At 31.3% G+C, this 27568-nt stretch overlaps 2 protein-coding genes across 7 annotated transcripts; both read right to left on the bottom strand.

Moving 5' to 3' along the window:
* Positions 1-4059: 4059 nt before the first annotated feature.
* LOC127261802 (mediator of RNA polymerase II transcription subunit 25-like) lies at positions 4060-12978 on the bottom strand. Of its 2 annotated transcripts, none has more exons than XM_051290202.1 (15): positions 12699-12978; positions 10701-10731; positions 10470-10533; positions 9861-9991; positions 8791-8994; positions 8494-8559; positions 8193-8406; positions 7726-7796; positions 6813-7637; positions 6237-6290; positions 6037-6065; positions 5077-5145; positions 4866-4950; positions 4689-4775; positions 4060-4602 (listed from the first exon to the last, which is right to left on the bottom strand). In XM_051290202.1, exons 1-15 carry the CDS (start codon positions 12794-12796, stop codon positions 4279-4281), a joined length of 2352 nt encoding a protein of 783 aa, XP_051146159.1. In that variant the 5' UTR covers positions 12797-12978; the 3' UTR covers positions 4060-4278. The 2 variants fall into 2 exon arrangements, with proteins under 2 accessions (XP_051146159.1, XP_051146160.1); XM_051290203.1 differs by having other exon boundaries at positions 10470-10530.
* A 7156-nt stretch (positions 12979-20134) lies between these two features.
* Positions 20135-25299, bottom strand: LOC127261640 (AP2/ERF and B3 domain-containing transcription repressor RAV2-like). 5 transcript variants are annotated; one of them, XR_007840945.1, is made up of 4 exons: positions 23554-25297; positions 23333-23389; positions 20844-20960; positions 20135-20162 (listed from the first exon to the last, which is right to left on the bottom strand). XR_007840945.1 is itself a non-coding variant. In XM_051289923.1 (2 exons), exons 1-2 carry the CDS (start codon positions 25166-25168, stop codon positions 23384-23386), a joined length of 894 nt encoding a protein of 297 aa, XP_051145880.1. In that variant the 5' UTR covers positions 25169-25298; the 3' UTR covers positions 23189-23383. The 5 variants fall into 5 exon arrangements, 1 of the variants encoding a protein (XP_051145880.1); XR_007840946.1 differs by lacking the exon at positions 20135-20162 and having other exon boundaries at positions 20845-20960; positions 24281-25299; XR_007840947.1 differs by lacking the exons at positions 20135-20162; positions 20844-20960 and adding an exon at positions 21424-21666 and having other exon boundaries at positions 24281-25299.
* Positions 25300-27568: the final 2269 nt, after the last annotated feature.

The following is a 27568-nucleotide window of genomic DNA, read 5'->3' as shown; positions in this document are numbered from 1 at the left end:
TTTTCCCATTTCCCCATTTCCCCAACAGTATTTAATTTAATTTAATTTAAATTTACATTATCCACATGAGTACGAGTTTTCAGTATTAAAATTAAGATTATATGATTAGTGTTTTGGCAACCTTCATTAATAATGAATAGAAGAAATGAATAATAATTCACCATAGCTGCCAAAGCTTGTTGGTTTCTTGATTAATGGATAGCTTGGCTGGCTGGCTGGCTGTTTGGGGGTGAAGGTAGAAGTTAAGACCATCTCCACTCCATAACTCTATTTTTGCAACGTCTACAATATATTTTTTCATTTTTGCACGGTTTGCTGCAGTAATCTATCTCTAATCATACCCTCTATTTTTATATGTTAAAAAATATTCTCTTTATATTTTATTTTACATAATTTTAAAATTACAAATAAAATTTAATATTTAATTATTTTTATACATTTAAGTTATAATAATATTTTTAATTAATATTTCAAATATTATACCGATAAATTATATTTGTTAATATTTTAATATATATTTAAATTAAAGCATAAAAATATTAATATTAATAAAAATATAAATATAAATTAAAATAAAATATAAACTTAAAACAAAATTTTAAAAATAAAAAAAATACACCTGCTTGAATCAGCGGGTGATCGGAGCAATTTTTTTCTTTCCACCCTGCAAAAAATAGAAGAAATTCTCATCTACAGATGGTCTAAATAATGACGGTAGAGTTTGTGGATTACATTATGGAGTGGGGTATAAATGTAGGGGGTGTTGGTGAAGCTTTAGAACTCCCGGGATCTGGGTACCAACACGGTACATTGACGTCTCTGGACTTGGAGATCCCGGACCAGTTTCCCCAAATTCTGGTTCGGCCTCGTGTGGGGTCGAAAGATGTTTGTTTTGAAATTATTTGTGATAATCACGAGATGCCTACCTTTTTCTTTTGTTTTTTCTTTAGTATTTTTTGGGAGGTCCCTGGAGTTGGGATTCATGTTTCCGAATGTGTTTGTGTCAGGTTGAGTAATGTGATGATACAATTGTCGATCCGAATATGTCTCGGACCCGAAATCTAACCCAAGATTTTAAATACGAATACGATACAAATTTTTTTTGATTGGATTCAAATTGACTTGATTTAATTTTAGATCAATCTAAATCCAAACAAACCTGACCGAACCTGACATGAAACGGATTCAAAAACTTAAATTAACCTAAAAGATTCATTTTTATTTTTTTATATTATTTTATATTTAAAATATTATAAATTAAAATAATAAATAATTTTAGGTCAACTTGAAATACGAAAATTGAAACCCAATACTCCCTCCATTTCTTTTTTTTTTAGTAAATGTATCTTTCATTAAAATATAAAATTCCTTCATTTTTTATATAATATTACACAAATGTCATCAAATAACATCACTTAATACCATAAATATTAAGGAGTATAATAGTCTTTATGCATATCAATTGTACCGCATATCAATATAATACTAATATACTAAAATCTACGTAAAAAAAATAAACAAATAAATAAACGGTGGGCGGAGGGAGTATGATTTTTATATTTCGAGTTTCAAGTCAATTTGAAATTTGACCTAAATACGACACAATTTTATTTTATTTTATTTTTTCATTTCGGATTTGGATCAATCCGATTTTTAACAAATCCAAAATATCTAAATCCAAATCTGAAAAATTTCAGATAGAGCGGATTCAATTTTTCGGTCAAGTTTAATTTTGACATCCTTAAAAAAATCTACACCACTAAGAGAGAAATTAGTATAAGGGTAGGGTGCTGGGGTCCAGGAGCTGCCAAAGTTAACAAATTTATTGTTCCTTTGTGTGTTTTGATATGATATGGTGTGTTGGGGAATGGTGGACCAAATGAATCCAGTAGGTGAAAGAAAGTATGGTCTGAGATTTAGAGTAGCTTTTTCCTTTTGTTCCTATCATTAGCTGCAAGGAATATTGATGGTTTTGATCATTAGAGTAGTAATTTTGTCAAATTCTTGACCAAATGAAGGTCCTAAAATTACTATTTTAAGCAAATTAAAGTTTTTTTTCAGATAAGATTTTTGGAGAATTTTAGGCATTAAAAATTGAATATATATAGTGTGATATTTTATGAAATAAAATAAATATTTGATTTGGTCCTATTTTAAATAAATTACTGTGATAAAGTGTTAAAACTTACAAATATATATATATATATATGTGGAATTGTGTGTTACTCTAGGTGTGTCAATTCGTATTTTTGGGTCGTATTCATGTCGGGTTGAGCCGTGAAGATAACAAAAAAATTGTCAACCCAAACCCGACCCGAACCCGAAATTTGACCTGAAACCCTAGACCCGAACACGACACGAATTCTTTCAGGTCGGGTTCAGGTTGACCTGAATTAGTTTCAGGTCACCCGAAACCCGATAAGAACCCGACACGAAACAGACCAGAAAATTTAAAAAAAAATAAATTGACCTAAAAAATATCATTTTTATTTTTATATTATTTTATAAAATAATAAAAATATTATAAATTAAAATAATAATAATAAAAATTTCAGGCTAACCCGAAACACGAAACCTAAAACCTAACCCGATTTTGATATTTCAAGTTATCAGGTCAACCCGAAACACGACACGAATTTTTTTCGTTTCAGGTTCGGATCGACCCGATTTTTTTCAAACCCGAATTACTCAAATCCAAACCTGAGAAATTTCAGGTCGAATGGGTTCGATTTTTCAGGTCAGATTTACATTTGACACCCTTATCTTACTCTTAGGTTTAAATTGGATTTTGTAAACCTGTAAAACAAATAATCAATTTGCGAGCTTAAGTCAAGTTCGGTTCATTTGAATTTGTTAAGAGCTTATGCGTCAAGTTAAATTAACCAAACACGAATATAATTTTGGCTAATTATATTTACGAACGAATTCAAAATTATTTACGAACGATCGATAATATTTATTATAAAATTAAATTAATATTTTATATTCATTTAATTTCTACTTTTAGTTAACTTTATTAATAAAAAATTATAATTATTATTAATTGAATTTATTTTTTTTAAAAAAAAATAAAATAAAATAATTCTTAGTTATCAACTATAAATGCCTAATTATCAACCAATTGGGCTACCTCGTAATTTAAGGCAAAAAAATATATTGTGGTTTAATCTAAAATTATTCTCTCCTAACTTAAAAATTGCAAAAGGCTTTTGTGTCTTCGAAAATATTAAACAAAATTTTCAAACACTATGTTTTAAAATCCCAGGGAGTTCAACACAATTTATAAAAGTTCTGTGCAATATTTGTTTTCTTAACACAAAAAACTCACCAATTTTTAGAGAATTATATACGATATTTTTTAAGAACCGTTTAGTACTTACTTCGTCCCCCCACATATGACTCTTTTCCTTTTTAATACGTCTCACAAAAATGACTGTCTATTTATTTTTTGTAACTTCATCAATCTTAAATTTACTTAACAAATATAAATCAATTTAATTAAACTTCTAACATTTATCCGTAGATCCACTCAAAACTCCTTTATTTCTATCTCTCCTCGACTCCTCATTTTTTATAAAATTAATTTATGACAATGAGAAATAAATAAAATTTATTTATTTGTATTATATAAAATTTTATTATCTACAAAATGATATCCATATTGTATATATTTTTTCGAAATATAATCTTAATTTTTTTTTTAAATACCAATAATATTATTCATATAAAAAATAATAAACTAATATCATAACTTATTACTAATAACATACTAATTTACACTACCTAAAAAACCGTATTCCTAGTAAAAAGGTTCATCCCTCGCGGGACGGATGGAGTATTATATTAGTTTGTAGTAAAAAGACGAAAATACCCCTATTAGTATGATATTTATAAAAATGATGATATTTGTGTAAGATATTGTATATTTTAAGGTATTTATTATATTAAGTAAGTAATACAGTTGCAGAAAATAATACCCTTATTTTAGGACGGACAAAAATGATATCTTCTTATGAGACTGATTTTCTAAAACACATAGAACCCTCAGAACCCTCACTGTCTAAATATGAATCAGATCCTCCAAAACAGGCAGTAATGTATTTCATCTTCATCAGAGTAGGTAAGTGTTTTTACTATCTTACAGGTTGTATAAGCATTAGAAGAAACCGTGTATATATATATATATAAATATATATGTATTGTCCAAATCAATATGTCTTAAAAGCTCAAACTTAGTTCCATGCTTTAATTTAACACAAAATAATCCTAAAGGAGTTTTCAGCTCATGAAATTACCTCCAGGCATGGTCGGTTGACCCTGCGACGACACCTGTCCCTGGCCGAGTAACTGCGACCGGGGGCCTGCGCCGCCTTGCATGTAGGCTTGCGCCATGCCGTTGCCCACCAACGGCTGCTGCTGCATCAATGGCTGCTGCTGCAATTGCGGGATTTGCTGCATCAGCGGTTGCTGCTGCTGCTGATCCGGCGTCTGTTGCTGTTGTTGTTGTTGCAATTGTTGGATTTGCTGTTGCTGTGCTCCCGGCTGCTGTAGCTGTTGCAGCTGTTGCTGGTTTGGCATTTGCGGCTTGAACACGACCATGTCCTGAAAATTATATGCAGAATTAGCGATTGGTATGAAAAAAATAAAAGGATGTTTTAAGGAAGTTAATCGGTTCCTATTTTCCATACGCCGGGAAAAAGCATGCCGATGAGGCGGTAAGCTTTGTCGGAGACTGAGAGCAGCAGTGTCTGGGAAGGTAACTGTATTACGGCGCACTGCCATTTTAACGAAAAATGTAAGAACATAGTTCGGCATTATAAATTTCGTTCCATGGAGTAGTAAAAGGGTTGGCATTGAGAATTTACGAGTTTCTTTTCTTGCAGCTGCCCGAGGAAACCGTGCTGATCCATCGCCCGGAAAACTAGAAAATCTGCCTTACCGACATATTGCCTGGTACGACAAATATATATATATAACATTCGAAATTAAATTTCAAATTTTGAACTCTATCTATTGTTAGTGCATAAAGCATGCAACTTATATAGATAGCTAGATAGCTAGTAAAGGAGAGATTACTTGTTGTTCATGTGATCCTGGGATATTAGTCGAACGATTTGCATCGTTGGCGGCCAATTAAAAGCAAGCCTGAAAATATTGCAAAAGAAAATGTTGTTCAAGCCATTTGTGAGAAATGGTATTTATATGAATGACCTACTTAATGAGCTATACTATAATGCATTTTCGAAGGATCGATGCATCTATAGAGGCTTAATTGCTGTTTATGTACACTTTTGAAAATTTTTACACTATTCGTGATCAGTAATTTTTTCAAAAAAATATTAAATCAAATACTCAAACATTTTACTATTTTTTAAAATTTCCAAAACTTCTATCTAAATGGAACTAAGGTTCTTGTAGACATATTAATTTTTTTTAAAAAAATACAGCAAATAAACTTAAAACACAATAAGTACTAGCATTTATCTTTAGCACACGCGACATGTTCATCTAGCACGCTTATAAAATACTCCCTCCGTCCCATATATGGTGCAAGATTTTGATTCCGGCACGAAAATTTAGATGAGTAGAATAAAATGAAAATTAAGTGATATAATAAGAAAAAAATGTATATTTATTTTTTTGTTTAAGTTGTGTAATGAAATAAAATATAGTTAATTATTTTATATTTTAGAAATATTGCGGAATATGTAAGATAGACTAAAATGAAAAATGTTAGCAGAGTATGCGGGAAGGAGGGAGTATTAGATGTGAGCACATGCCATCAACTAACAAGACACATGCTGTGTTAGTTAAATCCATGTGTGTCTGTCTATCTTTTATGTGCTAATTACGGCTAATCTGGTGCTGATTAAGGGCTAATTTGGTGCTTGATTAGCTTTATTCAGCGCCCTAATTCTTCCTAAAGAAATATAAATTCCTTAATAGATTGTTGCCTATTTTTATCAGGAAGTTATAAAAATCTCAGATTTACCAAATGAGACCACAGTAAAAATCATAAGCAGAGGTAAGACTTACGTCTCAGAAGCCGAGGCACTCCTGTATCCCTGGCACCGGAAAACACAATGTAAGTATGAATATATATTGCCATATAACCTGGTTTTCAAGTACAACATTCATAGGAAATAAGAATACCATGGATAATCATAATTATATCTTTGTCGAACCAAATGAAAATGGTAAATAAGTCCTTTTTTTCACGCAGGTGGATTGCATACCTCGAGTCTGGTGATGAAAACTGGCTGGCCTTGACGCTGTCCGGATAAGTTTCCCTGAATCCCATAATAAATATTTAGAGGCAACATATAATCTCACAAACAGATATTTCTATTGTCATTTGCTACCGATCAATATTGATTTCAAGAGAATTGACTTAACTATTGGAGCTGCAGTTACTGTGCTAAATTTTGTAACACATAAGATAATGATAGATAACGCATAAATTAACAGTATATGATAATAGTCTACACAACACATACTACTATTGTTTATTGTTGATTTCAGCACAATATATATATATATATATATATATCCATACGGCACACCCTATAAATATAAACAAATACCACATATTTTCAAATAACTAAGTATACTAGTTTTTTAAGTTTGTTTCCAATTGTTCGCACGAATTGTGTCCTAAACTTGCATGCTTCTAGGCTTTGCTACTCTCGGTTTCCAATCACCAAAAACTCGGCAATTTGCAGATCTAGAAATTCATATGGATAACTTCTTTCGACACATTATTTTATAGAACTAAGGCAAAGGGCGGAACTAAATATAGATAATGACATTACCTCCCATACTTTAACATATTTTGATTGGGGCGGCGGCTGTATTCCACTCGGCCCTTGTTGATTCAGCGGCATATTCGTCACATTATTATTATTGTTCACTCCGACAGGCTGCATTCCCGGTTGCATTTGCTGAGTCCCTCCCGGAGTAGGCATCATGGCGCCGGTTCCGGATGGCATAACAGTCGAACCTGACGAAGTCGTCATGTTCTGATTCATGCTTATTCCTGTCTGCATCATTTGAGTCGGAATATTTCCTTGGCTGATACCGGGAAGAGTTTGACTCATACTCGCGGTCACTTGAAGATTACTCAAAGGCTGTGACATGCCGAGGCTGGGATTCCCGGGTACAACTGATGCAGATGAAGTAAATGGCACGGAACCTGGGTTTTGGACAAGCTGTCCGGTTGCTGGGATTGGCAACGATCCGGAAATCGATGTGACGCCAGATGAAACTGATGAAATTACAGTTTGAGGAGCGACAGAAGTCGCCACTCCACTCGATATCATATTCGAGAGCATTGGGGGTCCGCCCATAGATGAAAGTCCAATAGAATTCCCTCCGGCTAGGACTTGACGTGCTTGCGCCACATCATTCAAAATTCTCACATTTGCTGGAGCTCCGCCGCCAATCGGGCGTAGAGAGGAAGTCAGGCTACTCATCAGTGGCTTCATATCTTGTACGTTTTCGTTGTTTGTAACTATTTCCTGAGGCACCGATATCGGAGAAGAGGTCTGCAAGCTTGAAACAGCTTGAGAAGTGGGTCGGGGAACCGATGAAATATGCGGAAATGCAGCCCCAGATGCAGATGACACAGTTGTGGGCTCCTAAGCAAACAATCAAATACGACGTTATATGCTACATGCAGAAATATTGGGTCTAAAGACAAAATCCGTGCATTCTAAGTTAACTTACCACTTTCACAGGCGCAGGAGTAATGTTTTTACCAACGGGTATTGGTTGCCGACCCACAATCGATCCATTTGCTGTGAAAGAAAGTTTGACAATATCAGAACATCGAATACAGAAGATTTCACACAGATTAGAACATATGCGATCAAACATTTCCTCCACTGATGTTTAGAAAGAGTGCGAAAAGTTAAAAGATTGTGTGAAAAATCTTCAAATCATTACGTCTAAAACATATATCAAAGTAACGATAAAAAAATAAAGACTACTTTAGTCCCGCTCCAACAAATAAGAAAATAGTAGTAATAATTATAGAGTTACAACTAACTAATATCCTTAGCAGAATAAAACTCTTGCAACAAAAGCATTCATATATATCGAAAGTCTAATTTAAACTTTATTTCACAACTTAGGAGTGTTGCAGTGGAAGGAGGATCAAATAGGTATTAAAACTAAATTTAGTTTGCAGTCACCTGGAGGGATGGAAACTAGAGGCGGCCCAGAAATGGGAGGCACGGTAGCTGCATCCATCTTGATGGGATTTTGATTTGTCGGCATATTAGTCAGCCCGGGGGACCTACCTAACGCAGCCCGAGCCTCCATAAAATTTTCCGAGATAAGGATAAGGAAATGAGGACTCTTAACATTATCAACAGGTGGATCTGCAGCTCGGGGATTGCGCTTTGCCTAATTAACACAGTGAAAATATAAGCACCGTCGCCGACAGATTTTCCATAATAAAAGTACAGCAGCCCAGGAAAATGTATGTATCACCGCATTGTAAATTGCTCGAACTGTTGGAAGCTTCTTTGGACAAATAACAGACAGAGAAATGCCACACTGCAAAAGAGGAATACTTTTTAGTTGCCTATAATTAAGTAGATATTTTTACGGTATTGATCGAAGAAGAAGCAATGTTCCTTTTGTGTTTTTGCTAGTTTTTTTTACTAAGCAGCTTTGTTGTTCCCAATAAAAACATACTCAATTTTCCAAACAAAACTATCACATCCAACCACAATTTCACCTAAAAAACAACAAAAACAAAAACACATCAGAAATTTTTGTCGGTACCTGGGCAAAACATTTTGCTAATGTCTCAGCATCAGATAGGCGATTATCCGGCTGTACTTCAGCGCTGTCGCTCTGCTCCAGACTTGGGGGCTGCGGTCGATACACTGGAGTTGGCAATGGGTATGGGTTGCTTGCAGCGATGAGAATACAATGTCTTTGTCCATCAGCATTTGGATTTTGGCTCCCATTCAGGGTCGAGAACATCTGCATAAACATGACCAAATGATTGTTTTATGCACAAATAATGATCATTGATAGTGCTAATTATACATTCTATTTGTAGCAAAAATAAAATATAACAGTAAATGCGCCAAATGATATGGAAGAAAAACAATTAGAATCCCTAACATATGGAACTACATCACCCTTTCTATATATGTAAGTTCAGGGCATATTATGATAAGTACCGAATGCCTGTGCATATATATTTTTATTTGATAATAGCTAGACTAAGATACAAAAATGGAAAGATTTAAGAAAATAATTATTTCCAGGAATTTACAGTGGCAAAACAAAAGTTTGAAGAAAAACGGATTAGTATTGAAAGCACCTCTCTAACAGCAAACGCTCGTCAGCTTCCATAGGTTCATTAACCTCACAATCAAAGAGGCATGGAAAGGTCGCAAATAAAAATGTGCCAATAAACCCAAAAACTTATGAATTATTTCATATCCGCTTTTTAAAGTAGTTTTTCGGGCTTAACTATGCGTAGATGTTTAAGCATTATAAACACCATGACCAAGAGAGGTTGTATACCTCAAATATCTGAATATTTCAACCATATTGCAGAAATTAACTAAATTATCTCCCAAGAAAACGAAAAGGAAAAGGAAATCACATCATTTCTCTTCAAAGGAAAAACTGGAAACTTCGTTTAAAACCCCCTTTGTAGGAATAGGCATATAAGCATTTAGGTCTCGAAATTCGTAAGCAGTTGTGATACCAAACTGTAAACAGAATTGAAATTAGAAAGGACAAATAAATGTTATGGCAACATATAAGTAATGCAAGCAAAATAAAATAGTCAAAGTGAATGCACAAGCATAAATGATTTATGCATCACCACACACCATTATAGCTTCAGCAAGCCCTTCGGCAATTGCAGCATCATTGAAGCCGCCGCCTGAAAATGGTATAGCTGAAAGCCATTGAAAGAAGATATCCATATCTCTGGTCCAACCACTCCGCTGTACGAGGCAAGCTGAGCAGCAAATTAAGAAATGAGAGCAGAGAATCATCTAAAGAATACCATGCATCATACAAACTGAATTTATCAATTTTGACGAATCTCTCAGAAATAAAAGGCTAATTCTAGAGAAAAGAGGACAACTTCCTCACCTATAGTTTTGTGAGAATCTAATTTCAGATAATACTAGTACTAAAAACAATTTTTATTGGTTTCCAAAGATGGTACAAAGTAGCCGTGCCTTTTCTTTTTCCAAAGAAAAAAAAAGGCATTTTCGACAGAGATCAATTGAATCCACAAAATGAGTCATTTCCACTAGGAAAGGCACAAAGACAGGTAAAAGATAAAAGATCTGTGTTTCTAAATTTCTTACTCCTTTGATAGACCTTCAACGGTTTTCTAATCGATAATCTCCAAGGAAGTGATCGTAGTCCACAAAAAAGAAATATTTGAAAATCTAGAGGTGACAAAGCAAGAATAACAAAATATGTACCGCTATATGAACCATGAGCATTGAACATGACCAGAGAGAGCTCAACTTGGGGAGCTGGTGGCTTCTGAAAGTAAAATGTAACATCAAAAGTTTGAATAAAAATGTCACTGATGCTACATCTTGATAAAATGCAACCAATATATATATATATATATATATATATATAATAAGTAAATAAAAAAATAAATAAATTTGGGAGCTAGATATATGGATCATGTGGTTTATAAGTACCTGGCCTGAGGAATCATTCCCGCAAAATGACCTGTAGAAGAATTAAAAATGATCCATAAGCCACTAAGAATATATGTAACTAATACGATCTGGTTCATAGAGCACAGTGGCAATGGATATCCTATGAAATTTTGCATTATAAGATAGTGTCATTTTGCATGGCTGCACATCATAAGTATCATCCAAAAAATAAAAAAAAAAAATAATCCACAGCCATATCGTATGTTAAATCAATATTCATTCTGCCCACTGGTTCTCCATTTAAAGGATTTCCCAAAATTTCAAATGGCCAGCACTTCAGCTCGGCTCTCAAAATTTTACCCATCAGTAAAACCTAACTAATGTCCACAGATGAAACTCCCTAGTGCCTAATTTTGGTGAAATGGATTGTGAGCAAAAGTAATCAAGGAATATAAATTTCAAGAAGAGGTAACCTTTCACTATTCTCATTGTGAACTAACAATTTATTTGATTATATGATTACAAGACAACAGTTGGCAAAAATTATACATTTCCAATAGACTTCTCTACTTTGTTCCATCTCCATTCCACGATATCAACCATTGTAGAGTTTTTTCACCTAAAACATTCTATACTTCCAATACAATAGTTACCACCTCTCGTAACCTTCTTATAATTTAATTTCTCTGGAATGTGACAGAACAATTTAATTACTAGCTCATTTTCTTGATAATAATTTTTGTAAATACCGTGTAAGTCTAAAATGACTAATATTGTTGAACAAGAGCATTATAGCCAAAATTAACACAAACACTTCATTCAGAAATTGAAAACTTATCCACTTCCCAGCATACGTTCCATCAAACATAATGTCGATACAAAGGCCTCAGTGGTGAATACAAAATTTTATTGTCAAAGGAAAAATGAACCTAGTTCCTGAAAATTTACTAGAGCACGCACCATTAAGATCTAGGGAGGAATTCATAGGTTGTTACAAGTCCTCTTTAAAAATGCGTATTCAAAAGAGTTGAACGTGCAATGGGGAGGAACCGTATTAATTATCCTTGTGTGGAAGCTAGACACTTAAACAATAATTAATGAGCTGCCATCAACTTAAGCATGGGCCCGTTAAAAAACTAGCTTGCCGAAAAAAACCAATAGGATGAATAAAGACAACTAAGTATTTTTTTAGCTGAGAAACTAAACCAGTTTCACTGCTTTGTGAGTTAACCGTAAGTTCGAGCATTTTACTGCAATTACTGTAACTATGCACTTTTTTGTCCTCAACTTGTTATTTACAGATAAAGCTTTTATAAAAAGAATCCTAAGCTGTAAGGAACCCCACCCAACATTCATGCAATATAAGTTATCTTTACTTTCTCCGAGTTTCCATTCCATGTGTGAACTCCTAAATCAGAACATTCCGGATGTTGTTCTGACAGTTTTTAGCTTCATGATTTCTACATCAAAGATTAAAGATCATAGCTTTATCTGTATGTTTTCGCCAGGATTCCTTCCAACAAGGGGTTTTATGTCACTTCACTGAAAATTTCATTTACAAGTTACCAGTAATCGAAAATGCAACCACTCATTCTACTGCAAGTCCAAATCTTGAAAACATAATTAATAATATCCCATGGCACAACATTATATACAATTTCCATTTTCCAGGGGGCAATCTAAATAGCCAAAGAATTACTCTCAGATACCAAAACAATATTCATCAATATGTACACAAATGAATCTAAAGTGATAAAACACATACATACATACATACATATATATATAATCAAGCATAATCACACACGCCAAACCTCCTCCGCCACCGCTAAAAACCACAATTGCATATGTTCGTGTTCTTAAATTCAACTAATTAACAATTCCTGTTTCGGAATTTCAATTACACACTCATACCCATACCCACAGCAAGCAGGCCAATAATTAGGAAACCGCCAAATCAAACCCTAAATCACTAATTTTTCATTAAGCAATAAATAAATAAAATTTGTCGACGTGAAGGAAATGTGGGAAGCAAACCGGATAATTTTGTCGAGGTAGTCGGAGACGATGGTCTTCCAGTAGGGGCCAAGGGCGGCCGTGCCTTCAACGGCCACAATCAGCTGCTTCGGTACCATAAGTCGCCGGAAAATTATCGCAGAAGTTCCAGTCCTTCCGATCGATCTTCGCCGTCTCCGATCACGTTCCTCCGATTGATTGATTGATCGCTGCAGCTGCGGAGTCTTAGGGGGTTAGGTTTTGGCGCAGGGAGCTCTTCATTGAACTGAACCAAATTTGCAAGTCAAAAAGAAAGGGAGAAAAAATCATAGATGGTCCGTTAAAGTTTTGTTACATTATAAAAAAATTGTACGTGTTCTTTTTCGAAAAACATTAATTTTGGTCCAATATAACTAAAATTTATCAATTTTGTCTAGATATAAAATACTTATTAATTTTAGTTTGAATATAAACAATTTCAATCTATTTTAGTCTCATTATAAACAATTTCAATCAATTTTGATCCCACAATTAAAAAACTAACAAAAACCGCTGATGTGACATAACAGAGGTGACGTGACAGTTGATCTGGAAAGTACACGGCCATGTTGTTACATGATCATGTATATTTCAGTATATAATTATACATGGTCATGTTGTTACACGGTCATGTACAATTATACACGGTTATGTACATTTCTATTTTAGTTTAAAATTTTATTTTTTTGTTATATTTTATTTTTTTTTTAAAAAAATTATTTTGAATTTAAAATAGTTGATATAGTTAAAATAGATAAAATCAATAGTAATTATAATATAATTAAAATTTATCAATTTCAATTCAAATATAAAAATTTATAAAATATATTCTTTTGAAAGATTTTGTCTATAATTTTATTATTCATAAAAACTCTTACAAACATCCAATTAAACAAACTATTTTTTAATTTTGTATATTATAGTAGTATTAAAAATTAATTTATTATTTCAATACATTAATTGGGTGTTTGTAAAAAAAATATTTTTGCTAAATAGAATAATTTTAGACAAAATCTTCCGAAAGAACTTTTTTAATTATATTATGATTATTATTGATTTTTTCTTTTCATTTTAACTCTATCAACTATTCTAAATTCAAAAAATAAAAATAAAAAAATATAACAAAAAATTAAAATTTTAAACCGAAACAGAAAGGTACACGGCCATGTAGAATTATACATTGTCGTGTAACAATATGGTCGTGTATAATTATACACTGAAATATACATGGCCATGTAACAAGATGTCTGTGTAACAACATGACCATGTATAATTATACACTGAAATATATATGATCATGTAACAATATGACCGTATATAATTGCACATGGTCATGTACTTTCTAGGTCAACTGCCACGTCACCTTCTTAATGTCCACGCCAGCAATTTCTGTTAGTTTTTTTTAATTGTGGAACCAAAATTGATTGAAATTGTTTATAATGGGACAAAAATTGATTAAATTGTTTATATTTGGACCAAAATTGATGAATTTTTTATATTGAGACCGAAATTGATAAATTTTAATTATATTGAGATCAAAATTAATTTTTTTTATGTTCTTTTCTAAGTCTTACAGCACGTTTTCGTATTATTTTCTTTTTAAAAAAATCTCAAACTAAATAATTATGTATTTTTTATTTTATATTATAAATTAATTTATATTTTAAAAATTGTATTAGCATCTATTTATATTAAATTAATCATTTATTTAAATTTTAAATTTTTACAGCTGAGAAATCCAAACCTAGAAACAAACACACCCTTATTATATTTTAGTTTTTATTACAAATAATTTTTATTAGTTTTGGTAATTTTTACTTTTAAAAATAAAAGTCCAACTGCGGAAGCTGACGGATGCATATTAGCCAAGTTGGAGAATTGAATATTTAAATAGAAAATAATTTTATTATTATTATTATTTTTGATATTTGATAAAATAAATATTAAAATAAATACAATAAATGATGATTAAGAGAAAATAATAAATAGGGCAAAAGATATTTTAGTGAATGAGATCCAACTATTTGAATAATAAATTAAATACAATGTAAGATCAAATTTGTGCAGTTTTTAAGAAAGTTGTAAAATTTTAAAATTTTTAATATAAATAAAATGTAATATGCAGTAAAGTCAAAATAGTATAATTTTTATTAAAAATATATATATAATCAAATAGTACCAAAAAATAAAAATAAAACATAAATTATTTTTTAATTTCGGAATTTGATTTTAGTCTCATAAGGGTAAATGAAATTTTTTTTGCAGTTTTAGTTCTCCTTGCGCCAAAGATATTTGCGTGGCACCCTGTGTTATGCCTTGTCCGTTAAGTAAACGTTACTTGGCATATACATTGGGATTTTATTTATTTATTTATTTTTATAACGTGGGAATTTACAATCGCTACCCGAAAATGCGAATTGGGTAAACCCCCAACCGAATCTAATATTTTGCAAACTAGGCCCGACAGGCATTGAGAATTTTATTTTTATTTGTATTATTTTATGCTTGTCTTTTGTCCATTGCTGATAATAGAGACGACATAGCGTACCGTACTGAAAATACCAGCCGATACCGATATCGTACCGAATTTTTCGGTACGACGAAAATAGATACCGTACCGAAACTCGGTTTCGGTTTGGTGCCGATATATACCGTTTATACTGAAAATTTCAATTTTGGTACGATACCGGTATATACCGCTTATACTGAAAATTTTGATTTAGGTAGATACATGTATATACCGATTATACCGAAAATATAATTTTAAATTTCAAAATAATTTAAAAAAATTAATGAATATCACTATTCTCCACCACAAAAATATTATGAAAGAAAAACAATAAATTTTCAATAATTTACATATTTTTTTGTTATGATTTATAAAATTAATAATTATTATTTATATTAATAATTAAATTATTTAATAAAAATAATATCAGTACGGTATCATACCGAAATACCGAACTCTCTGAAAATTCATACCGATACTATACCGAAAATTTCAGTATACCAAAATTTTTTATATTTTCGACACGATACGGTACGATAAGTCGGTATGTTCTATAAATTTTTTCATCCCTAGCTGAGAATATTTACTTGGAAGTATGTTTTTTAGTTGTGTATGTATGTATTGCTAATTATTTAGCTGTGTGGATCCTAATGTTGAGACTCTGTTACCTAATAAAAAAAAATTACCTTATTAAAAAAAAAAAAGTGAAAAGCTATTTTATTTACCTCTAATTGATTTTAAATTGAAATATCAAAATCCTTCTTTACAAAAGGACCCGTAACTGTGAGTATGAATGTGTTTCTTTTGATGAGTTTGAAAAAATTTTAATTTAAATTTATATTAAAATAATATATAATAAGATATTTTGTGAGAGAAAAACATATAATTTTTTTTTAAAAACGCAGAGTTCACTTTTGAAAAAAAAAAAAAAAAAAAAACATACCCCAAGTTTATCTCCAAGATATTTCATATTCATTATATATGTAAAATAATAATAATTTAATAATTTAAAAAACTAACATAACACGACAATAAAACAAAAAATTATTAATATAAATCAAGAAACTCAAACCCTACACGATAATAAACGGGTCGAATTAGGGTTGAATAATTTAACCCATTTAAAGTATTCAATCTGACACGAACCCGACATTAATCAACCCATTGCCGGCTCTTTTATATATATATATATATATATATATACTAATTTAACTAGTCAATATTGCATGTATGCAAAGTGTTAGCTAATTAAATTCACATAATTTTTTGTATTATGAAGACAAAGATAACAATTTAACAGTTGGGCTCGGCTCTTGAATGTAAAATTGTAGTTCAATATATATTTTAGTATTAATTCATTTTTAGTTTAATAAAGTCGGATAATATTTTACCATATCTATTAAAAATATGGTGTTAAAATATTTAGATATATATTTTAAATTTATAATATTATAAAAAAAATTATCAATTAAATAAATAACCTCCGACCACAAAGCACATATTTTACCAATTTTTTTTTTAATAAAAAAAGGTTTTATTTATGTTTTACTTATGATTGTTGTTCTAAAATAAATAAATAAAATAATAGTTGGATGTGTTATTTCATAAAAACAGTAATAGTAGTACTTTTGGTAGACGACATAAATTCGAAACCATAAACAAGCCACCTTATTCAAATTAGTCCGTTTTTGTTTTAATATTAATAAAATACTATAATATATATATATATATAAAAGATATCCCTTAATTTTTTTAGGGTGTATTTTTTACTACATTTTATTAAATTATTATTATTAATTATTTTTATTCAAAATTTTTTATTTTTTCCATCCGGTAAGAAAGTATACATATTTTTATTTTGACATATTTAATTTGAAAGTAACCAATTAATTAAATACCTCACATTTTTTTCACAAATAGTCTTACTTTATCATTACACTACTTTTATCTGTCTATTATATTATTTGTTAAACTCCAGTAAATGTATACTTGTTATTTGGACTTTGGACGAAAGGACTATTATTTAAATTCCATTAAGGGTGTGTTCTTTGGGGGCATTTCCACAAATTTTCATTATTCATTTAATTTTTTTCTTTAAAATACATCAAATTAAAAATTCATTTTTATTTGTTATATTATATCAAAAATTAATTTAACATTCAAAATATTATATCAACACTTATTTATATCTCCATATATCTATTACAATTCAAAATTTTTAGTATTCAAATTCAAACTCAAAATCTCACCCCAAACAAACGCACCCTAAAAAAATTCCAAAACCGCTGAAGTTTACGGTTTCTTCTTCCCCAAGTTTTTCCGATGGAGGGAGTTGAAGGAACGACATTCGCCGATGTGATTGTGGTGTCTGTGCGCAATGCTGGATTCGAAAAGGTGACGTTGAATTGGTCGATAATGACGCTGATATTTGGAGTGGTTAGAGCGGCGGTAGTGGAAAAGAAGCTGGGAGTGGTGGAAGCGGCGGCGCTGGTGGGATTGTTCGCCGGCGGCGCGTTAATCATTTTGTTCGGGAAGAAGACGAACCGCCTAGCCAATGCAGCCGAACTGATGGGAATCTACTGGGTCTGGATCTCGCTTGGCGTATATGTGACTTCGTTTCCAATTGATTTGGGACACCGGTGGCTGGTCAGTATATGGTTGATTTTGAATCCACTTATGTGGTCGCCTTTTCTTATTGCATCCATATCCCTCGTTTTACGGGATGAATCTGCTCAAGAGAGCGCTTCTGTTGATAAGTGAAAATGAGTGATAATGGCTATATTTGAATGTTAGATTTTGGTCAGAAAATGTCTTTCTGGACACATGAAAATAGAATATGTTTGAGGTTTGTTTTGTGTTTGATAAATTTGTTTTTTGGTATTTTAGTTTGTGTTAAAAGAATGATGATTCATACTAACTTCTTGTTCTGAGGTAAATAGTTGATAACTCTTTGAAGATCCATATGCTCTGTATTTGTTTATTTCGAATCGATTAATTGTTTGTTTTGTAGTGTAGATTGGCAATGGTTGGAGCCTTGAAGCTCATAGTTACGATCAAACTCAGACAGTATCTGTGTTCTTGTTAAGTCTGGTTGTGTCAAATCTGTTGTAAGGATAGGATTTTGGATTAGATATTGTTGCGTCCCAATGGTGTCTGGATTTGTTTGTTTGATCGGACGGGAATGGGAATGGGACGAGATGGTATTCGAGCGTAATAATATCCACACGATACTATCGGTATCAGTTCTTGCAGCTTGCAATTGCATGCGATGATGATGATGATGAACTGCATCTGATTCTTGAGGTAGGTAGTTGGGAGGGGATATTGATTTTTTGTTTTTGATTTTTGTCTTACTGAGGAGGGTTTGGGTTTAAAAAATTTGATTTGGGGTGGGTTATGGGTTTTCCTAAAAATCCGCCCCTCCCCGGATCCGCATCCGGACCCAAACCCGGATATTTTAATAATTATTATAATTTATTTATTTTTATACAATATAAAATATATTATTTATTTATTTAAAAAAAATTAAATATAAAATAGAACTTTAATTTTAAATCAAATTTGTATTTGCATTTATTTCTCTTACAATTCTTTTTATAATTGAGACTACTGTTGAATCAATGCGAACTATTGTCAATATTTTATTGTTTTTAAAACTATAACTTTTTGGTACTTTGATGCATACTTTTTTTTAGTATTAAATTATTTAAACAAATATATATTTTGTTCTTTTCTTAAAAAAAAAAACGAGGGTTTGTCAGGTTGGCCCCGAACCCAAAAGATTTGGGGCGGGACGGGTCCTGGGGCCATGTTGAAGCAGGACGAGGCGGGTCTTGGGTCCTAATATTTTCTAACGGGGCGGTTTTCAGAGTCTGTAAAACCCGTCCCGAACCCGCCCCGTTGACATCCCTATATGCAGTCTATCGTGTTCAGTTTGTTTTCTCCATTGTTGACTATATTTATTTACTTACTTTAGTAGTTTGTTTTTTAATTATGTATATATATGTTCATTTAGCTTTGTGGATCCTATCTTGTTGGGAATCCGATTGATTGATTACTATAAAGGAAGGCCGTCATTTAAATGTAGTTTTTTCTGGTTCAGTTAAAATTAAAAAGGAATTGTTATTAGCGTAAAATTTAAGATAGGTATATATTAATATTAATTGCTTTTTAGTTTAATAAAGTCGAATAATATTTTATCATATTAATATGAATGACTCAATTAGGACTAATTCAACCGTCTTCAAACAAACTCTAAACTTACGGACTTGATTTATAAAATCATAACACGACTAATCGACCAATTTTCCAAAAAACTCATAAAGAACACGTAGAAAGGAACGATTTACCAGAAGGATTGAATAACGAAAATGATTAAACTACATACCCACTAAAAAATTACGCTAAGAAGAAGAAAAGAATTGCCTAATTGAATCTATTTTTTAACCGTAGGGAAAGAGATGAGAGGGATTTAACAGCACAGGTAGGTTGGAGTTATAGAATCGGCTCCGAGTTATAGGGTTGTGTTGCAACGGATCGGGCCAAATTTCAACACCAACTAATATATCCACCTTGGAACACAACATTTTGCTTTCAATTGCTCATACTCTTATTCTAAACAAATTTAGTGGTTATGATACCTATGAAAGATTGAGTGCATGTAATGATATTTTCTTAACCATGACAAAAATGAAGTAAATGATATTGGCTACTTTTAGGGCTGGCAATTTTGGATTCATCCGGTTCAATTTTATTTTGTATCTGACAGGCTCCTAATTTTACATCAAGCCTAGAAATTCAGGCCCGGGAATGGCTAGTCTCAAACAATGCCAAGATATTTTCGAGTAGCTATTAAAAACCCGACATCGCAAATCGTTTGTTGAAGCTTGCTACTCTCAATATTATCCGAAACAAGACATCTTCATCATCTAACTCAACTCTTTAGATGCTCTGGTGCCCTGGTGCCGATGTTGTTGGGTTGAAAGGTTTTTTTTTATCAGAAAGATTAAGGATGTATTAATACCTAAATGATATATATATATATCTATTTACAAAGATAAAAATATATATATATATATTAATACCCAAATCTTATATATTCCCTCCGTCCAAGCAAGAAGTATACATTTATTTTTGGCGCGGAGTTTAAGAAATAATGGTATTTTAGTTATAGTAGGCAGATAAAAATAATGTAATAACATTTTTGCCTTTACTTGGGTATAGAAGTAATGATGTGATGCAAAATAGGGGTATTTATGGAAAAAATAAGGTATTTAATGAAATAGTTATTTTGTAATTCGACGTCCTAAAATAGAAATATGTATACTTTCTAACTGGACAGAAGAAGTATATTATTAGAGATTATTTTTTTTCATTTTATCATACGATGAAATAGAAATGGATTGTGATAACTTACATTGATATCTATCTTATTCCTCGTTACAATTCCAATGATATGGAATGAGAGGGATCAAGAATTCAAACAAAAGATTTCTTATCATAGTCTAATTTCTCAACATAAAAAATTGTTCATGATATTTCTACAAATTATTTTTCAATTTTCAATTATACATTTTTACTAGTATCAAACTATTTCTTTTCAAAGGAGAGAACTTAAACAAATCAAAAGAATCACTTACATAAGTTACATTTACTTTCTAACGGATAGATACAGAGACGTTGAACATAAACCCCCAAAACTGTGTCTGCAAATGGCCACCACGATCGAATTGGGCAGAGGTAGAAGAATCCCCTAACTTATTATTTTTGGCCGTAAAAGACAAAATAAATAAAATAAATCCACATTAATAACATGCATATGCAAAAACATGATCAAACAATAAAATTTTTTAACAATAATTGAAAACTTTATATCCAAGCCTATCAATTTATCACTCAAAACAAACAATTAACAACACTCCTGTACAAATAAATACTCTCTGCATCCCACTTACCTTGTCCATATTTTTATTTCTGTTTGTTCCACTTATTTGGTCATTTTTTTGGGAAAAATATTATACATTTTAATTTTATTTTAAATTTTTTAATTTATAATTTATAAATTTTAATTATATTAATTATTATGTTATTTTACAATTATTTTTATTAAATTATAATTATTTATACTAAGATATTTTTAATTATTTACTAATTATACTCATCATAAATTATCGTGTCTATACTAAATGGGACAACATATCCGAAACAGAGGGAGTATGATTTAAGGGTCAAATTCGTACTGAAGTATAATTCCATAGAAAATCAAACATGGAAAATAACCTATGGAAGCAGAAGCACAACAAAATTAATTGGGTTTGTAACGAGGCAATACATGACGCTAAAGCTTCTAGTGTTGCCAACAACGTCATGCAATTAAACTCTTGTCGAACCATATATATATATAGAGAGAGAGAGAAAGGGCCGTCATTAGCGTCGATTGGACAAGATGTTGAACGTGATCGCCTGAACAATGTCAATTTGAAAAAAAAAAAAAAAAAGATGAAAGACGATGTGCCCGAAAATTCGAAAAACAAGAAGAACTGAAAGAGGATAAAAGAGATAAAAGAGAAAGTGAGGCAGACTTGGTCTGAGTTGGTGGGAGCAATGCGATATGGTGTGAGGTAAAGAAGTGTATACGACCATTAAATTTGAAAAGATATGAAGAAAGAAATAGAAAAAAAATTATATGATTAGAGTTTAAAATTTAATTTTAAAATTAAATAGGATAATTATAAAGAAAAAAAAAATATAAACTAAAAAGTAATTTTAATTTTAAAATTTAATAATAATAATGAATAATAATTTAAAATATTGGCCCTCTATAAATTAGGCATTGATCAGTTAGTTACTATGCTTCTACTGCGAGCCCCTGTATATATATATATATAAAAGCAGACCTATGAAATTATGAATTATTTGTATTTAATTCGTAATTTTTTTAGTTTAACAAATTAAGGTTTAATTTCTAGTTTATATTATCAATCTCAACTATTAATAGGAGTAGGGTGAGCAACTGCTTATTAAGAGATTTTTTTTTTTCTAAAAAAAAAAATATTAGCTCATTATCATTTATTTATTATTATTTATTTATTATTATTATTCAATTTAATTTTAAGATTAAACTTTGAAATTAATCTTACCTCTTTATTATTATAATAATAATTATTATTATTAATCTCTTCTTTTTAACCACACCGAACTATATCTTTCGAAATTCAATTGTCGCTTACACCTCTTCTCTTTCACGTCATTGCTGCGCTGCGTCCATCCACTCAAACCAAACTCACTTCTCTCTCTACTTTCTCTTTCACATTCTTTCAGTTTTTATCACTATTTGAACCTCCAAACGAAGCGCCATCAGTTTGATTTTCATATTTTTCTTCCGAATCAAAATCGTCGTCAGACCGTTGTCTTAAACTTCTTGTCTACCCGACACTAATGTCATTGGTATCATTTTAAAAATATATTTAATCGTGTGTTTATAAGGCCTAAATTGTATTTTTCTCAGGGTTTCGAAAAAGTCCGAGACTGCTCTTATCAAAAACACATAATGAAATTTTGTACCACCCATATAAATAATATAGTCTCACTAAAAAGACCAATATAAATCATCCAAATCATAGCAAGTGCCACGACCTCTAATATGTTTTGAAAAAATAATATTTCACTCGTAATAATGTGCTAAAAAACCAATATAGAAAAAATTGCTAATACTAGTGATACTGAGACATTGATAGTAGATTCTGCATATATATACACGAATGAACTCTTCGATATGCTCATTTGATCAGATACATTTTTAAAAAACATAGATAAAAAAATATTTTTTTTCGAGTAAAAAAATAGAAAAAATATATTTTTTACTTAAAAAATGACTACATTTAGATAATTAAAAAATAAAAATAGATCGAGGTGAGAGAGAGAGTAAATAAAAGAAAAAATTAATACATTACATATATTCATTCATTACTTTTATATTTTCTATACAATTCTCTTTTACCTCACGTAAAAAAACTTCCTTTCGACACCCAACACATACCTTACAAAACAAATCTACTGAAGAAATTCAACATGGATTCATTCTAATATTGCATATGAAGAAAAAATAAAAAAACCATCAACAACATACCAGAATTAAACCGGCCTCACGGGTTGTGATCTGAATATGATACAATGAGAATTACGCCTGCAACAAGAAAAAAATGACAAATAAATTACCATAGAAATTAAGAGATAAATGAGCAACTCGGTAAGTTCATAATCAATGAAATAAACGACTATGTATCCCCACATAGAAATTCTCACTAAGAAAATTCCTATCGATTATGCTCTTTTGACCAGCCAGTTCACCTTCGATCGGAACCGGAAGATTAACATGTTGCCGACCGCCAATCCCGCCACATATTGACGATCCAAAAATTCGATCCGATACAAAAAGACTGTGCTTCGACCTAAAAAAATAGATTCAAAAATTTTCGAATCGTGACTAACCCAGCACAATAGTAAACTGGGTTGTGCCTGGGCCCAAAGAAATCAGGCCATACTTAGTCCAGCCCAATTTTATAATTTAAATATATTTACAATAAATATATTTATGCATATATTAAGAAATAAATATACATAAAGAATTGAAGTATAATCTAATTGTTAAAGTCTTGTGTTATTATTGATAGATTACCATTTCAATTTCTAAATCATTCAACCGGGCCGGGTCTGTCCCGACCCTAATAAATCGAACCGAACCGACCCGATATTGTCACATCTACTTTGACAATAGTTAATCAATGTAGTGTCTAATTAATATCTTAACATGTCCCTATATATTAATTATCAAAAAATTATTATTTTATTTACGTATAAAGACCAAAATACTAATAAAAAGCACTCCAATACATTAAAGACATATAATTTACGGATCTAATTTGCAAACTATTAGATTCACCGGAAAATTCATCTGCTCACATTTACTAATTTGAATTCCTAGGTCATAATTTTAAAAAAATAAAAACACTATTTTCACAAAACACAATAAATTAATTATAGAAAAAATTAGATGTCACAAGGCGAAAATCCTCGCCTTCTTCCCACAACCAAATCCCACACCATTCATTTCTCCGATCACCCTCTTTCCGCCGCAACCGCCGCCGTGCACGGCGGCGGTTTCCAATATATCAACACCAAACAGGCGGACGGTCCGAACCGGCGGTCCACTCCTCCGGCGAGCTTTCCAATCAATGTACAGCCGCTTTCCCGATCGCCGGAAACTCACCGTATCTCCGGCCTGCAAATTCTTCTCCTTCACAAATCGATTCCATCCTTTCGTCAGAACATAGCTATGGCTGCTGTTCCAGTACGAATACCGGAACCGCCATACCTTCCCGCTCCGATCTTCGAAGCTCAGCAGAACGCCTTTAATGGCGTCGCCGGCGCCCCCAATTTGGAGAGGGAAGTGCTTCTCTGCAAATTGCTTCGGAATTACTAACCGATTAAGTTTTCCGACGTCGCTCGGCGTCACCGATTTCTCGAACAGGTGCTCCGGCGCCGCCGGGGTGGCGGCGATTGAAGGTGAATTGTTATCCAACGTCGGATCGGTGGTGGAGATGGTCCGACGGCTGTAATGGAGCTCGTCGGCGTAGGTGTGTTTTCTCAGCATGTCGACGATTTCTGATTTGGTGTGTGAATTTAGGAAATTGAATTCGTGCTCGTCGGCGGCCGGCGGCGGCGGCCTGAGATTGGCGGCGGCGTCGCGGCCGCGGAAGCGGAGGGCGGCAGTGGCGTAGGCCAGCGCCGCCTGTTCTTCGAGGTTGAAAGTGCCGAGCCAGACGCGGCGGTGCTTCTCGTAGATTTGGGCCCCCCACCGGCCGTTGGGCTGAGGGACGACGCCTTTGAATCGCGACGGCTGCGGCTTACGCGACTCGGCGTCGGCGCCGTCGGCGGTGACGACGCTGGCGGCGCTGCTCTCCATAAATTAATTAATTTAATAGATTAATTTAATTTTTATGTATTTGTTCGATGGGACGAGGAGGGGTGGAGAAGGTGGGAATGGAAACGTAGGAATTGTCGAATGTGTTGTTGTGAGTGGATATATATAGAAAGAGCGATGATGTATGAAATAGTAAGACTTTATTTAAGTTAAAATATAATTTTGGACGGCTCAACACATAGCAGCACACGATGTTAGTATCAGCAGCATATCTTCATTCATATAATATAAATATAGCACATAAACTAATAATACACGTTATAATTTTATACAATATAAACAATAATTGATTTCAGCACATCATATACTGTTATACAACATACTTGTAATTATGAACCAACAACACAAATACAACACATGAACTGACAGCATATGCTATAGTCTTATACATTATGGGTGTGTTTGTTTGGGGGTTTGGATTTTGAGTTGGGATTTGAATAGTAAAAATTTTGAATTTGAATAGTTGTATGATGTGATATAAATAGGTGATGATGTGATGTTTTGAATGTAAAATTGATTTTTAGTATAATATAAAAAATAAAAAATAGGTGTTTGATTTGATATTTTTGGGGAGAAAATTTTGGATGAATAGTGAGATTTTGTCCAAATCTCTCAACCGAACACACCCTATAAATACTAATTGATTTCAGTGCACCATATACATCACACTATAATTATAAAGTAATATTACTTGTCATTACTGTATACAAGATTGTCTGCTCTTTGTATATATTACGGGTACTGATTTGAAAATTCAAAATCGTACTAACTTTTACAATTAAGCACTCTAATCATTTTCATAATTTTGATATATGAGAGGTTATGTTTTATTTGAATTTCATATTTTTATTTTTATTACTTATTTTTATAAAAGTATCTTCCTTGTTTCATACTCTTTTTCTTTCAAGTTAAAATATTTTTCTTTTTCATAGAGAAAAAAATACTCCCTCCGTCTCATATACCATGTCCATGTTGCCGTTTCTGTCCGTCCCACGTACCATGTCACTTTCTTTTTTTGGAAAATGATTATACACTTTAATCTCATTTTAAAATTTTTATTTTTTAAAAAAATTTTAATTAAACTAATTAGTTATCTTAATCTTAATTTATAATTATTTTCACTAATACATTCTTAATTATCTACTAATTACATCCCTCCTAAAATACCGTGTCTACAATGTAGCAGACACGGTATATGGGACGGGGGTAGTAATAAAAAAAATAAAATAATTCTATTTTCTATTTTTATTCATTCTGAAAGAGTATCATTTTTTAAAAATAATTATATTACTTACTTAACATTATAAATATCTTTACAACTTAAAATAAATTATACAAATAACAATATTTTTATATTAAGCCTTACAAATAAGGATATTTTTGTCATTTCAGTACAAATCAATATAATACTAATATTTGAAAATTTATGCAAAAAAATAAATGTTACTCATGTTATAGGATAGAGATAGTATTTTCTTTATTATTTTAGTTTGTTTCACTCCAAAATATTTCTTTTATATTTTACTAAAAATAATTATATATTAATACAAAAATACACTGAACTTCTTCCTAAATTACAAACATACAATTACATATGATTACTAACGTTAAAGTGCAAAAATATCAAAATTTCTTCTATATTTTCACTAACCAATAAAATACTATTATTTATTCATCAATTACAAAACTCGAAAGGACCACTTTGTAGTGGGACGGAGGGAGAACCACATATCATTCATTTTATTTTATTTTTTTTGTTTTTTCCATAAAAGATATTTCATTTTTATTTTTTAATAAATTTATTCGTTTTAAACATATTTAATAAATATGAATCAATTTAATTAAATTTTTAACTTCTCTTATACATGAGACCCACTTAAAAATCTCTTAATTCCATATTTCTCCTCAATCAACAAATATTTTTATTTATATTTAAAACTCTTTATTTTTTATTAAATTATATTTAAGTTAATTATAAATAAACAATATTTCTTTTGTATTGTATGAAATTTTATATTTACAAAATAATATTTATATTATATATATTTTATTGATATATAATGTTAAAAATATTTAAAATATTAATAACATTATTCATATAATATAATATTTATTATTAATAATTTACTAATATATACTATTTAAAATATCTTATTCTTAACTAAATAGATCATCTAAGACAGAATGAGAAAATACAATACATTAAAATTCTAACAAAAATTAGTTATATTTAATTACTATTTAAATTAAAAATCAAATAAAAATTTCAAGCACCAATCAAACAATCTTATTTTTACATTAAAAACAATATGAAATTACTATTTTTACCTTAGAAAAATTCAAAATTCAAAAAAAAAAAAAAAGAAAAAGAAATCAATGTTT

This window comes from Andrographis paniculata, unplaced genomic scaffold (genome assembly GCF_009805555.1).
Source record: "Andrographis paniculata isolate CXL003 unplaced genomic scaffold, ASM980555v1 Contig64END, whole genome shotgun sequence".
Lineage (NCBI taxonomy): Eukaryota > Viridiplantae > Streptophyta > Magnoliopsida > Lamiales > Acanthaceae > Andrographis > Andrographis paniculata.
Note: the sequence above shows the minus strand (reverse complement) of the source record. Positions and strands in the feature narration are given on the sequence as shown.